A 15,604-nucleotide genomic window follows, 5' to 3' on the forward strand; every position below is an offset into this window, starting at 1 on the left:
CTTTAAAAATTTCTAACTGGCTCTCCTAAGACAACTTTAGTCAGTTAAAAAAAACTGCATATTTATGCGTGTATACACACACAGACATACATATATGCAGCAAGTAACCCTGAAGATGGATTTCCCCATTTCCTAAGTTGGCTGTGTATTGAAGGGTATGTTTCTCGTATATCACTGGTCAGAACTCGTTTTAAATGAGCAGAAAATAAAGATATCTCTAGCAAAGAAAAAAATCTTCATTTGGTATTTCTCAAGTTCTTCAAAACTAAGAGCATTAAAATAAAAGCAGTATGACTTAAGAGCCCCATGTAGAATACAATCAACATGCTCATCACATCAAGGACTTAATAGATATAAAAATAATGGTGGCTCAATTTAACATCCATCGTCAGTTAGCTCAATGTGTGTTATAGTTGGGAATATAAACAATTTCTTTGTTCCATGTTGAGGAACTGAAGAGCTCCTATTCTTAACACACTAATTCCACATTCCTAATGCATAACCACCTAACTGGCCAGAGGGTTTTCTTGATGAGCTCTGAAGTATGCGCCCCTTTAAAAAAAACTAACAGGTAAAAATTATTCTAAACCACTGCAAACATCACCTATACCATGTTACTAAACAAAATAAATAGCGCTTAGAAATAATCCATGTCCATTACTCTCTAGAACATTAATATTGAAAATTTCCTTAGATAGCAATCTGCTATATTAACTTAATAACTTTCTCACCACTGGAACAAGAAAAGTAGTGTGCTAAAAAAAAAAGTCCCCAACCTTCCATTCCTAACATCTAACATAAAATCCTAAGATCTGTTTTGTGCTTGTGCTGGGCTTTCTTTTTAATTCCCTGCCAATTTACTTCATTATATTATTCTTGAGCTTAAAGTGGTTTCAGATTTGGAATTCCACCTTAATCATTTTCTACTCCAAATAAATCATATCACCTTAAAATTCACACCCACACCCAAAAAAACCCCAAAATTTATAACAAGCTTAGAAAAGCATCCAATTTTTTCTTGTGTAGCAAGGTGTTAAGAAATGAGCACAAAATGTTGAGAAATATTTTTAAAATGATTTGGAATATATATATATATATGAACTAAGCATCAATAAAGTCTCCATAAAATACTAACAAAATTGCCACACTAAAAAGTCTTTATAAAAATGACTGATGCACACTGTGAATATTTAAATTTAACCCACCCCCCTGCACCAAACTGGGTGGGGGTGTCTTATTTTGGGGCACAAGAATCTAAAATCTCTTAAGCCAATATTATTTGCTTGAAATTAAAGGACCCCGCAAAAAGTAATTTTGGTATCTGTCAAGAGTAACAATCAGTTTTGGAGTCAGTACCAATATGGAAGGATGGTTAAAACAAGGCTTAAGAGTATGAAAACAGTCATCTTGATTCAAGTTGGTATATTATTCCCCAGGAAAAATGTACCTATCTTACTTTGACTAATCAGGATAAAAATGGGCTCTCAGCGCCTCCACTTTGTTTTGTGAATGTGTACAACCCATGCAATTGTTACAATCTCCTCAAATGGGCACTAACTGAACTTCAAGAGAATAATTCTTACTCTAAGATGTCAGCTCATGTACTCCAAGCAACAACAATGCAGATTCTAACAAGTTCTCGTGTTTCCTAAAAATTGCAGCCACTTTTCAATGTATTAAAAAAAAAAGAAAGAAAGAAAAGAGAAACCTAATAGGCTTAAAATACACTGCTTCTTATGAATGTAATACAGACATGCCAGGGAACACACAAGGCTAAAAGAATGTTAACTTTATTTATGAACATGTGATTTGTGTTTATACACATGCTAATAAACAAAAATAATTATTTTCAAGAAATAAAACTTCACCCGAATTAAATACTATATAGAATGTACTTTATACAAAATGTGTTACATTAACTACTACAATCACCAGGATAGTCAGTCTAATTTCTGCTAGCATCTGGATACATGAAAATCAGGTTTAAATCAATCACCAGCAAAACAGTTACGTGGACAATTTTTACAGCATTATGCTTTAAAAAAACAAAAAACAAAAAACCCATATCCAAAAAGAGGGGGGAAAAACAAAAGACACTAAAATGTTTGATCTTTGAGAATCACTATATTTAGTTCCACAAGAACTAAAGATCATATATGTTATAAGAACAAGTCCAAAGTTCAGATACTCTTATGTTACCATTTTAGATCCAATGATCCAGCGTTACTGAAATGCCTCATACACAAAGATTGGTAGTACTTAAAAAGTATAAAGTGAAATAGCAAGCAATACCCTTCAATTCTAAATGAGGATTTCAAACATCTTGCATGGTGTACAATATCAAGCCTGAGCAGTAAAATGTTTAGAGAACCATCAAGTTAACAGAACCCAAGTAATGACAGACCTCCTGTGTTCGCCAACGTGTTTCACTCCACACTCAAGAATCCTACCACCTTTTACTTAAGAGCTCAAAGTCAAAACAGTGTTAAGCTAAAGGTGTATCTGTGATCATAAAAAGTGAGATGTCATCCCGGTTAAGAGGAATTATATTTGATAAGCTACAGCTTTCAAACAGCCTACAATTAAGGTGGCATTATAGTATCTTCTGAGAAAGAGGGAATATTTTAATTGGCCATTTGGGCAGACTAAATAGAAGTGGAAGACCTGTACTGAAATTAGAAAACAATATACAGAAATTACATCAAAATTAAGATCACTGAAATATTCTGTACTCGTGGAGTTGCAGCTGGGGGTAGGGAGCAACTTTGGGTTGACTTCATAACACAGCTGTAAACAGGAAGCTCAAAATCCTTGCCAAATAAAGCAAGATTTAATATTAAAGCTGTATCAAGGGTTTCTGGAAAGCTCTTTCCTATGACGTGTCTGAACTTGGAGAAAGCATTAAACTTAGCTTTGAGTGTTACTTATGCATTTCTGAAAGCCAATCAGGCAGAAAAAAAACCTAAAACTAAGTGATACAACGTGAAGATGGCAAAGTATACACTCCAGACATCTTTTATTGCAAGAAACGAAAAGCACGCAACAGCCTGTACATACATACAAAATACTAACTATAGACAGACAGATGTAGAACATGTTCTCATGTTCATTAGTGTAAAACCTACACGATCTAAAAAGATCATACATGAGCTGTACAACACAGTGTCATACAGGGAGAATGCTAGCATATTTAATATGAAACAGTGCTATGGGCACAAATCACCCATTTCCACAAAATGTGTGCAAATTATGCCACAAAGATTCATATTCAACTGGGCTGTCACCAAAATACATTTTATTTACAATATGCTCTATGATCAGGTGGATAGTATTAAAATGATTTACTTCACTCCTACATTAAAGGTAAAAGCAATGTGTAGAAAAAGTTTGAGATTGTGTTTTTACATACTGCTTTCGTAGTCCCCATGACTGGCTCAGTTCGACTTCTAAAAAACAAAACAAAAATTAACATCAGCTACTGAATACTGTTTTTTTTTTAAATGCTAACAAATCTTAATACATAGGTCCACACACATTTTTTTTACACAGTTCTACTTCAGTACAAAATTTAAAAACTGCACATTTCTAAAGTAAGTAAATGAACAAATTACTACATTAATCTTTGCTACTTTAGTTCTTTTTTTTTTTTACTACTTTATAAAGTTTAAGATACATCAACAACTGAAAAATTCTGTACCAGGTAACTGTAAAACAGGCCTCCCTTATAAATTGCAATGAATATTTTTTGAAAGGTAGCATATAAATTCTATATTTATAAACTTTGTGTTTTATTCTTACCAGACTAAAAAATAATACTATTACCCAGCTTCTGAGTTCGCCTTGACAGAAAAATTTTCACATTGTTTTCTCAAAGCAATACCATTGTTAACATTTATGACCTGGATTCCTCAAAAATTACTGTGTTCCAAAACTCCTGAATCAAGATAGGCTAATAGCTATTTTTAGTTTCAAAATCTTTAAAACAATGACCAAAGACAGAAGAATTCAGTCCCAGTAAAGTACAGCTTAGTCTTGAGAGTTTAGTTTAAAGGGTAGTTAAATGCAAATGGACAGTTTGATGTCTAAAAGAATATGCCAGAAACAAACAAAAAACCCAAACCAAAGGGCCTGGGAGGATGCCTCGATGCCTAATCTTCCATGCTGCAAGCACTGGAGTTCCATACGGGCGTCCTGGCTGCTCCACTTCCCATCCAGCTCCCTGCCTGTGGCCTGGGAAAGCAATGGAGGATGGCCCAAGGCCTTAGGACCCTATATCCAAGTAGGGTACAGGGAGGAGGATCCTGGCTTCGGATCAGCTGAGCTCCAGGTGTCGTGGCCACTTGGGGAGTGAACCAGTGGATAGGAGATCTTTCTTTCTGTCCTGCTTTCTATAAATCAGCCTTTCCAATAAAAATAAATGAATCTAAAAACAAACAAAAAACAAAAAAAGAAAAAAAAACCAAAAATCTTTAGTTCACAAAGGAAAGAGATTAGGGAGTTGAGCTGCCTTTAAAATCTTTAATTTTAAAAGTTTATGCCACTTTAACTACAGAAAAAAGGTTGGATAGTATCTAAAAGGAGTCCGTATATTAAAACCATCGAAGTTTTAATTTTTTATTAATTGCTTACAGGTATTTCACATGGCAAATTTACCATAAAATTCTATGGTGTTGTGAACATAAAATTTTGTAGAAAAGGCATATAGATTTGGTAATCCAAATGGATTACCAAAAATTTGTTATTTTTTTAAAAAAGCACTTGGTAACAGAAGAGTACTTAGCTTTTAAAAGTTGTCCGTAGCAGACTTATATAAAGTTTACAACAAATCTCAATGCTAAGTTTACAACAAATTGAGAAAAATCTTAGAATACTTGGCCACATGAGGCGAAGTTCCAAGACATGACTGTTTTACTTCAAGAACATACAGAGTTTGCCAAACTCTCAAACCTAACTAGTTATTTGACCTAATAGCCCCTGTCGCTGCCCTGACAATGAGTGTAAGATCCAGGCTGGTCCCAAGCAACTGCTGTGTTTTTATTCAAATAATAGGCATTTATCATATGCCAGGCACTGTTTGTTGAAATCTTACAACCCTCTCTGTGAAGCATAGTTGTTCCTTAGTTCTAGCGGACTGGTTCCAGGAACCCTTCAAGATACTAAAACCTGCAGGTGCTCAACTCCCTTATATAAAATGGCAGTATTTCACATATTTTACACATATGTGCTATTTACTTTAAACCATCTTTAGATGACTTGTAATACTTAGTATAATGTAAATGGTTATATAAGAAGTTGATATCCCATCTTGTTTAGGAAATGACAAGAAAAAAAGTTTGTGTATATGTTAACTACAGGGGCAATCATCACCAGCCCGAGCAAAGGATTTCTTTGTCTTTTTTTTATTATTATATATGGCAGCAACAAGATAACATTTCTCTCCCAAAGATTTTCAATCCAGGATTGGTTAGGAGGGCTGACCATATTCTGAGGACTCTAAGCTAAAGACTAAGCATCTTCCCCAAAAGCATCTACCAGTAAAAAGCAGTAAAAATGAATTCAAACCTAAGCCTGATCTCAATGCCTGTCCGTGAGTCCTACATACTACGGTTTCCCAACGAAAACCCGCTACTGTAAGAAACACCTTAGCATCAGTGGCTAATCTTTATGCTATCAAAATACTCAGGGTAAAACTCTACAACATGTCTACTTCCACAGTGACAAGAACAGAAACGATCAACACCAACACAAAGGAAGTAAAAACTAAAACTAAAAAGGTATTTGAGCATCACTTTTTTTGGTAATTTTTTTTTTAGAGCATCACTTTGTTTTCATGAATATTGCGCATATGGAGCAAAACCTTTTCCTAATAACAACTCTTCTTCCAACAAGTGGTCAAGCCAGCTGACTGGGGAAACAGGACAAAACCCCTCATTCTAAGTGTGCAGAACTGGGAAGACATTCATTAACAATGATAATAGTTTCAGCTCTGAACTATATATTCTTTCTAACTTGTACAAAGGGCCCTTTGGGAAAAAAAATGTGTAATTCGATACTTACATGACATATGTCTTGCTTGTAGATTTAACTCCTCCAATAGGAATCCTTCTTACAATTACAGATGAATTCTTAGGAATGAGAGCGTTATCATCAGTATATTCTGTAAATAAAGGTAAAGAGTTGAAGTCCTATTTGAGGATTTGTAAGTTCCCAAAGAACTAGAAAGCTTGCAATGTCAGATTTTATGGGAAATAAGCTTCAACATAAAACACATAATAACCACACGACCCTTGCATTTCTACACTGGGGAGTCAGTGCAAATACCCAACATCCTTAGGAGACTTCTTAAAGGAAACCAAATCGTTGTCAGTAAAAGCTCTTGGCTCTAGCACCTCCATTTCTGAGAAATTCGAAATCTTAGACTCTCTCGTTACTTGGCTAGAAAGGCTGCTGAACCACAGAAAATGCTACCACTTACAATGAAGGCAGTGTGTCTCTCCCAGTCCCTGACTAGGAGTTAAATATTATGATCCATGTTCTCATAGAAACGCTGGCCAGCAGAAAAAGCTACTACTTAGAATGAAGGTAGTGTGTCTCTCCCAGCCTCTGATCATGCCTTAAATATGATCTCTGTCCTTACGGAGGTTATTAGGACGACGACTAGAAAACTAGATGCTATGAATAAAAATGAAATTTCATAGTAACAAAGGAAAACTTCAGATAGAATGCTGACTCCAAGGAAGCCCCTCTAAACAACTGAGCAACTAGTTATCCCAAAACAGATGCATCAAGATGCCAGCAGAGAAAAGCTGAGGACAGTGACAGAGGGGAACAATGTGAGATACAGGCAGAAACACACAAATCACACACCAATTGATACTTTTGTTCCTAAGTACAACAAAGACACTGGAAGACTTTGAACAAGGTGATGACAATGTAATTTCCTTTGACGTCTCTGGCATCTACCTGTACAACAGTTACTAGCTACATGAATCAGACAGAAATGGAGTGTGTTTTCAAATAGAACTGATAAGGCCTGCTGATGGACTGGGGAGCTCAGGGGAAAGAGGAATCCACACGCACACCTAGGATGCCGGGTTAGCACTTTCTAAGACCAAAAGGAGAAATGGCCTTACACTCTATTCCTTAGATTGCCATTATTTGTAAGACTTCTATAACAATGCATTAAGAAACTGCAGCTTAACTATTGCCAAGATTTACTAAGGAAGGAATCTGTCAAAATGTTCTCCTTATCCTCTCATCACCAGATGAGGTTTACTCTAAGTTTCAGTTAAAATTATAGATCACATAATGGCCAACTGTTTTTCTAATGATTTCAAATATATCCATCTATCAACTATCATTTTTAGTCATGTTAGTATTCTAATTGTTGAGGCAAGGGCTCTAGAGTGTATTTTCAAGTGGTAGGCTGCTTCTCACAGGTATCCAACTGGAGTGATGCAACTTCCTAGACACAGGCACCCTCATAAGACTATCATTGTTTATCTGGATGGTTTATTGGTCCCAAATCCAAGTACACGGAGTCAGAAAAAAAAGGAGCAGGGGAGATGGGTGATTTTTGACAAGGAATCCTGAAACACAACGTAATGTGAAACACCTGACACAGGTTTCTGACAATGTGTAATAATTCTCAAATATTGTCCAAGACAATTCATTCATCTGATCAACACAGTGCTACACCGGACTGAAAGTCAGCTGTCCTTACGGCCCTCACACAGGGATGGATGTCCAAACTGCCTTTTCTGTCTTGAGAGGGAAGATTTCCCATGCACTGGTTCACTCCCTGAATGTCTGGGAGCCAGGAACTCAGAACACTCAGTTGTCACCTGCCAGATTAGCAGGAAGTTGACATCAAGGGTGGAACTGGAATTGGAACCAAGGCACTTAGATCTGGAATGGATGTCTGAGGCAGGGAACCACCTGCCCTTTTAGGTTCCTGAATTGCAATGCCTTCTATCCTAGCAGGTACCTGCATATTTCAAATACTTCAACAAGGAAAATGTTTTACTTTAAAAGACTTGCTAATGTAACTGTTTTTATCCAAAAACCTGAATGGGATGGAAGGAATGAAAAACAAGATGAATTGGACAACTTGAGAGAGTCAAGAAGTTAGTATGGGTCCCTCTAAAATGCTTTCAAACTCCTCAGACCAAGTCCAGAATGAAAGCTGGTTTTTAGGGGTCAGTGTATGGAAAAGCTTAGTAAGCCCTCAACACACAGTAATGAATGTTATGGGGACCTTCTGACACAGTTTCAGAAATAAGATTAAAACACATGGCATCCTGATACAAACACTTTAGATTTATCGAGATGTTAAGGGGCCTAAACATGGACTGATTTACAGAAACAGGGAACATGAGGTATTCTAGACATTAACTCAAAGCAAATTAAAGAGGTCCAATTCAAGAGTCACTCCTAGGTGGTCTCCTACGAAGCTACAAACATTTATTTTGCAATCTGTAATTCACTAGATAGTGCTAAAACCAGTGGCATTCTTAATCTACTACCTAGTGAGGTAAGGCACCTATCCTAAAAAGTGGCAGTTCCCACAGAGACACATCAAAGGAAACATGCTGCAGAGCAAAGCACTTTCCTGACTGGTGAATCATCCTTTATTTCCCTGGACTAGCGGAAAAACAAAACATGCACACAGTCACAACACTCTTAACATTTGTGAACAAAATTCCTTCTGCCATAATTCACTTTAACAAGGTTATGTTCAAACGTTAGGGGGAACACAAGCATAAAAGCCTAGTCTCAAGTGACTTGTGTAACACATCAGTAAAATATGAAACTCATGTATGATCAAAAGCAGCCTCAATGACCCTTTATTTTTGGTTCTTCTCAATCATAAATACTCATTAATACATCACAATGGCCTAAAATTCTTACCCATCCATTACATAAAATGTAAAAAAATAAAGATAAAAATGGCGGCCTTATATTTCCACTATTCATGACCACCGACAACTCATTTCACCAAGCACAAATACAGTACCCACGACTAATTTCCCAAGGTTAAGGTACTCATTTTTAAAAGCCGAAGGAGCATGTTGTTGGAGTGCCACCCTGTCAGTACTGATGTTCCTTGACCTGAGGTGACTGACAGACCAGAGGTAGGGGACACTTCATTTCAGTCAGTTCTGTGATCAATAAGTCCCCTAATTAAAACTTCACTTTCTTCTTGGTACTCCATCAATAATCTCAGGAGATTCATCTACTGAAAACTACACACCAGCATTAGTCTGCCCACAAAGAGAAACTGTGGCCAGTCAGGAGAGACAGCCTGTCACGTGGATCAGCGCGCTTTAAGAGAGAACTAACTAGATTCTAACTAGAGGCCTACTTTCCACTTCTTTTGTAACAGAATTTTCCTCCCAATATCCTGGCTATCAATAGTAATGGGAAGCCTAGCAATTTCTACTTTAAAACCAGAAAAATCGGTCCTTCTGATCTTTACCCAACTGCTCAATTTTAAGAGCAACGTGAAGAGCTGAGAGCTCAATCGCCCCCATTATTATATGAATCACTCCTAACAAGAGTGGGCCAATGCTTTCACGTTCCAAAAACAAAACAAAACACCCATTCTAACACTGCCTGAAAATCCACTGCTGCTTCTTTGCGACACAAGGAGTGAACGGGGAGCAAGAAAGCAAGGTCATCCCATTTTGCCATTGAATTTCATAAGCTTGTCAGGTTCGGAAAAGTTAAAGCAACACTGCACCTGCTTCTCCTCTCCCCATTCTGGTTGGAGAAGCCACACAGGCTGAGCGCCATCCCAAGAACTCAATCCATCCCCCCTGCCCTGTGCGCCCTCTGCCCTGAGCGCCCCCCACCCGTGCTCCTGTGGAACCAGGCTTTCATTGGACTTGCGGGCTTGGTGAGGTTGAAATCAACAGGGAAGCCGGTTCAACTCCAAGGCCGACGGCTTGCAACCCTAACCAAACAGTCCCGCAAGAACGGCGGTTAGGTCTTCTGCCAGGCTCCTCACGGCTGGCATATGCGTCTTCACCCAGCACGTAGCTGGAGCCCGTGGGCTCTTACCTTCTTTCGTCTGCGCGTTGGTGATCTGCAGGTCGCAGTCGGCAGCTTTCAGCTTCTCTCTCCCCATGATCTGCTTCTTTAAGTCGCACAGGGAGATGTGCAGCCCATCAAAGGTGACGGTATCATAGTTGAGTTTAGAGGAAAATTTATAATGCACGCACGACATGGTGCCAAAGGGTTCCTAAGGTTCAGCGAGGAGACGTGGGACACTCTCAATATATGTATATTTATCAAATGAAGAGCAAAAGAGGTACACACACAAAAAAAACACTCAAAAGAGACACCGGAGGACCCTAAGGCCTCAGCAGATTAAATAATTCTCCCCTCCCCCACCAAAACCACAAGCAGGGGTTCGTAAGAACAATAATTCAGAACACCCCCCGCCCCGCACACACCCCGAGACTCAGAAATCGCTTCATGTGGGGAGGAGGACGTGGCGGGGGGCGGGGGGGTGCGAAAGGAGAAATCGAGAATCCGCCAACGGGCACAGCGTCACCCGGCTGGGTCCCCCTCGCTCATGCTACGGGCCGGCAGGAGACGGGGGAGGTTTTTTTGGGGGGTCAGGCGGTGCAGTCAATAGCGGTCAGTCCACAACGTTTTAAGAGTCCGGATGACCCCGAGGGGTCAGGGGTCCATAGCGCGGCCGCACCTCCCGGTTGGTCTCTCCTTCCGTGGATATATTTTTTTTTGGGGGGTGGGGGAGGGTGGAGGGTGGGTGACCCAGGCCCCCGGGAGAAGGCTGAGAGGGGGGGAAGAAGGGGGCCCTAGGCCCGGAGTCCACGAGCGGCTCTCTCGCCTCCTCCCGGCTTCCGGACGACCGGCGTCGGCTTCCCCAGGCCCAGGCTCCCCGCCACACGACACGCCAAGCCCCCTTTTTTTTCTGCGCCTGCTGAGCACCCGGAGGCCTCGAGCGGCTGGCCCCGCGGCCTAGGCCCGATAACGCGCGGTCGGCGGAGGAGAAGAGGCCTTCCCGTGGGCCGCCCCCGGCTCGGCTCCGCCTCCCCCGCCGCCTCAGACACAAAGCCGGTACTAGGCCCCAAGTAGGCCTCGAAGCGCTTCCTCACCACCCCGGGCCCCAGCCAGCGGCCGGGTGGGCTTGGGCGGACCCCGGGGACACCGCCGAGGCTCTCCGGACGCTTCCTCTCGCCGGATCCTCCACGTTTTGCTCTCGCCTTTTCGCTCTCGTCGCCTTCCGGCCCCACGGCACCGCGGCCAACAAGCCAAAGAAAATCGGCGGGCGGAGGCGAGGGACGTGGGGCGGGGGGGGGCGCTTCGCAGGCTTCCCCTTCTCTGTGTTTTGGTTCTGATTTTGCCCCCCCGGCCGCTCTCGGGGCCCTCACCAGGCGTCGGCGACACCTCCAAGCCGGGTACTATGGCGGACGCGGCCTGGCTGCGGGCGAGCGCCCCACTCCGGGGTCTCTTAAGCCGGGATCGCACGGGCGGCGCGCGCGCGGGGCGGGGCCGGCGCGTGCGCGGAGAGGCGGGGCCGCTTGGGGGCGGGGCCGCCGGCGTCACAAAGCGTCCCGCCCCGCCCCACGTGACCCTGCGCTTTGTGACTCGGCCCGGTCGCGGAACTTGAACGCCGGGAGGCGGGGGGGAGGAGCCGGGAAAACGGAAGAGACCATGTTCCTCGCAAAGGGAGAGGGAGGTCGGAGGAAACCATCCGCTTCCAACACGAAAGGGGGAGGCCGTGGCCGAGGAGGGAGGACCCGCTCGGGGAGGCGGTCCCCGGAGGAGGAGGGTTCGTTTGGCCAAGTTTACGGTGCCAAGCAAGGGAGCTGGCTACGTGCCCCTGCCCCGCCGCGTCTGTCCTCCATCCCCACAACCCTCCACATTTTTGTAAACATGATGGTTGCTACGCAGTCCACGATGGTTGCTATGCAAGCCCTCCCCAGGTGCCCCCAACAATCTGGACACCCTAAACTCTGCAAGGGCACTTTCTGCCGCAGACCCTGCAGGGACAAAATCGCCACGACCCGCGCCAGGATGGATTAAGCGCAGCACTAGCCGCTGGCTTCGGGAGTCCTCAAGCCGGGAATCCTTGCCTAGACTTAACTCTGGCTTCGCTTTGGTTGGGAAATGCTGTTAAAAGCAGGACCTGGCTTACTGGGCGGCTAGGGATGAAATGAACGGATGCCTGTCCATAGCTTAAGACCAGGCCTGGCCCGCGGGGCAATACATCTCCACACGTGTGGACTCTATAAAAGTCCATTTTAAACACCCCAACCCCTACGTGTGGTCCACGTGGCCATTAGTTCAGGGATTGAGGAAATTAAAGTTAGTTTTCTGCATTTGCAAAAAAGCAGCGTTGGTTCGCCTGTAACTGACCGTCGCTGCCCTCGCAGCTGAGATTAGAGTTTTAGCTTTATTTTTGGTTGTGTCCCAGCTGTGGGCTGGCACACAGCCGGTGCTCTATCATCAAGTGTTTAAGAACCAAATACACTTGATGTGCCCCCTGGGAATACCATGGGCCTCAGGGCAACCCGGGAGAGGCAGATACAGGGACACACCACTACCCAGAAGCAACAATTTTATTTCGTCCAAATGTTTGCATTTCATAATTTACCTTAGTTCTCCTGTGGCTCCGTCTGCTTCAGTGTGGGTGCTGAAAGGCACAGCGGGATTGAAGGCGAGAGTGCCCTAAAAGCACAGAAAGAGTCAAACACCCAGCCGGCGGTAGATCCTCTGGCTTTCTCAAAACCGAAAAGGGCAGATTTCAGTCCTTTTATAGTGCCAAAAGGGTGGGCTATAATCTCTTCTACCCTGAGCTCCTTAACCAATCACCCAAGGATTAATCGGGTCACACCCTAAAGATAATGTAGGGTGGGACAGAAATCAGTCGGGGAGGAATACTCCTCGGCAAGAATGCCATCAACCTTACCTGCGGTCAAACCTCTCTCCAGCTTCCGGAGCCACCCAGACGCTCAGTCGGAGGGGAATCGGATATGATGAGATCTCACGGACCTACTACTGCTGGATTGATGCAAAAAGCTCCCTTGAGTCTATTTCCTACAAGTCCTTGAGTAGTCTCAGCTTTGTAGTTTTCTTCTGGTACATACAGGGCTGTCCTCCCTGCCGCGTTCTCCCCAGCCCCACTACAAGCAATATCTTGATAAGCCCTCACATCCCTTTTTTTGTATTATGCCTCCCGTGACGGTCGCATCGAAGCTCTTTGCTGTAGCAGCTGGGGAATCCCTATGTTTCAGGATGTCAGACTCCTGTGATTCTCAAGCGCACTGCGTCTTCTCAGTGTCAACTGCAGATATTAAGCAGCGCCCTCATCTTTTTTCCTGCGTCCAGATTTTAAAGTCAGAGCCAAGTTCAGCCTAGCCACTCCCCACCTGTGCAGGAAGTTGGAATGAGGTCTGTCTCCCCCTCAGGTGGTTAGAGACCCTTGACTTATTCTTACTGAGGTTACTTAGGCTCAATGTCATCCTGCAGGCCGGCCAGCACTGATGACATCACCGGATTCTAAGTGGACTGTAAATCCCCCAAGTTATTTAATTTTTATAGTTATTTAGTTTATAGTTATTTGTTTCTGAAGCGAACACAGGTTTTTTTTTTTAAATTATTTTGTATTTTTAAGAAATAAAAGCCATCTGGACCAGGCGCGATAGCCTAGCAGCTAAAGTCCTTGCCTCGCAGGCACTGGGATCCCATATGAGCGCCGGTTCTAATCCCAGTACCCCGCATCCCATCCAGCTCCCTGCTTGTGGCCTGGGAAAGCAGTTGAGGACGGCCCAAAGCTTTGGAATCCTGCACCTATGTGGGAGACCTGGAAGAGGCTCTGGGCTCCTGGCTTCGGATAGATGCAGCTCTGGCCATTGTGGACACTTGGGGAGTGAATCAGGGAATGATCTTCCTCTCTGTCTCTCATTTCTGTATGACTTTCCAATAAAAATAAATCCTTTTTAAAAAAAAAGAAATAAAAGCCATCAACTTTTTTTTTTTCTTCATGGTTTTGGCTTTGATTTAATATACAGAATATCCCACCGCTCACATCCTCAGAAATGATCGAGATCCTATTGTTTGTAACAAATATTGCAGTTTTTCTTTTTAATCTTTTGTTTAGGTTGTTTTTGGACTTTATCAGGATGGATGGATGACTCGTACTGTGTCTCGGTGGGTGTCTCCTTTTGCTTGGCACTATGTTTGGGGCCGGTGTCGTGGTGCAGTGGTTAAAGCAGTCCTTGGGACAGTGGCATTCCATACTGGCAGGCGTCCTGGCTGCTCAGCTTCCAATGCACCGGAAAGGCCCGTCCCTGCTGCTCATGAAGGAGAACAGGATGGAATTCTCAGCTCCTGCCTTTGGCTTGGCCCAGATTTTGGCTGTTGTCGCCCAATTAGAGAGTGAACCCCCAGACAGAAGATCTCTTGTTCTCTCTCTCTCTACCTCTCTTTCTCTCTGTGTGTGTTTGCATATGTCTGTCTTTCCAATAAACAATCTGAAAAATGAATAATCTTTATTTTGTACAGCAGTTTCAGCTTTATAGAAACTCTGGGTGGGAATCCAGAGTTTCCATATAGCCCTCCCTTCAAAAAGTTTTAGTTCGTAAATATTATTAAAATTTTTTTTGCATTCATGGGATTTATTTGTGACAATTTTGAGGATACGTGATTATTAAGGAAGGCCCATGATGCTCCAGGTTGACCCAGTGGATTTAGACAAGTTTGTGACTACATGCATCTGCCTTTATAGTTCTACAGACCTTCCGTAACTCCTCTCGCCTCCCACCCCCAGCCCCTAGAAGCAGCTGTTCTTTGCACTCTCTTCACAGTTTTAACCTCCAGAATTTATCTAGAATCATACAGGGCACAGCCTATTCGGGTTTGAAGCTTTGTTTTAAAATGAAAAATGTATGATTCCAAGAGCAATGACAAGAATAATCCAAGAAGTTCATCTTTGCCCTTCACTCAGTTAATCAGCTGTTACATTTTGGACCCATTCCTGGTAACATTGGTTTTCACTTTCTGTCCTAGACTCACATCACATTGATCAAAATCAGAAATTGGAACATCAACACCAAATTACCTAACCCACAGGACAGATTAGAAAGTTGTCCACCCACCAATGTCAATCATCTTGTCTTTTTTTCTGCTCTGTGATTCTATTCTGGATCACACATTGCAATTAGTTCACTTTCATCTCTGTCTCTCAACCTCCTGGAGTGCGCAACGTTTTCCTAGACTCTGTGCGTTTTGGCATTCTGGAAAAGGATGGATAATTCTTCTGTATTTTGTCCAATGTTTCTTCATAGTTAGATTTTACAGTTAGAAAATGCATAGTTTTGTATTTTCACAGGGAAACAAGAGAATTAACGTCTTTCTCTAAGCATCAACCCAGATAGAGGCACATGAAGGTTGCCAGATGAGTTTTCCTATTGTTTAACTATATTTATTTGAAAGGAGGGAGGGAAGGAGGGAGGGAGGGAGGGAGAAAGAGAGAGAGAGAGAGAGAATCTGTTGTTTTTTTCCCAAATGTTCCTAACACCTGAAGTTCAGCCGGGAGCCTGGAACTCAATTTGGCTCATGTACAAATGAA

General features: G+C 42.7%; 1 protein-coding gene across 3 annotated transcripts in view; it reads right to left on the minus strand.

Moving 5' to 3' along the window:
* RBBP6 (RB binding protein 6, ubiquitin ligase) overlaps positions 1 to 14,466 on the minus strand; it is a 33,710-nt gene extending 19,244 nt beyond the window's left edge. For 2 of the 3 annotated variants that reach the window (XM_040973191.1, XM_040973188.1), the window contains exons 1-3: positions 10,063 to 11,499; positions 6,058 to 6,157; positions 3,410 to 3,446 (exon numbers count right to left, since the gene is read on the minus strand). In XM_040973191.1, the coding sequence (XP_040829125.1) occupies positions 3,410 to 3,446; positions 6,058 to 6,157; positions 10,063 to 10,228 (303 nt within the window). In that variant the 5' untranslated portion in view covers positions 10,229 to 11,499. Of the gene's footprint in view, positions 1 to 3,409; positions 3,447 to 6,057; positions 6,158 to 10,062; positions 11,500 to 14,455 lie in introns of those variants that run through there. The other variant, XM_040973190.1, reaches the window with a different exon arrangement.
* Between the last annotated feature and the right edge of the window lie 1,138 nt (positions 14,467 to 15,604).

Source organism: Ochotona curzoniae, unplaced genomic scaffold, assembly GCF_017591425.1.
Source record: "Ochotona curzoniae isolate NIBS_2020 unplaced genomic scaffold, NIBS_Ocur_1.0 contig_2321, whole genome shotgun sequence".
Lineage (NCBI taxonomy): Eukaryota > Metazoa > Chordata > Mammalia > Lagomorpha > Ochotonidae > Ochotona > Ochotona curzoniae.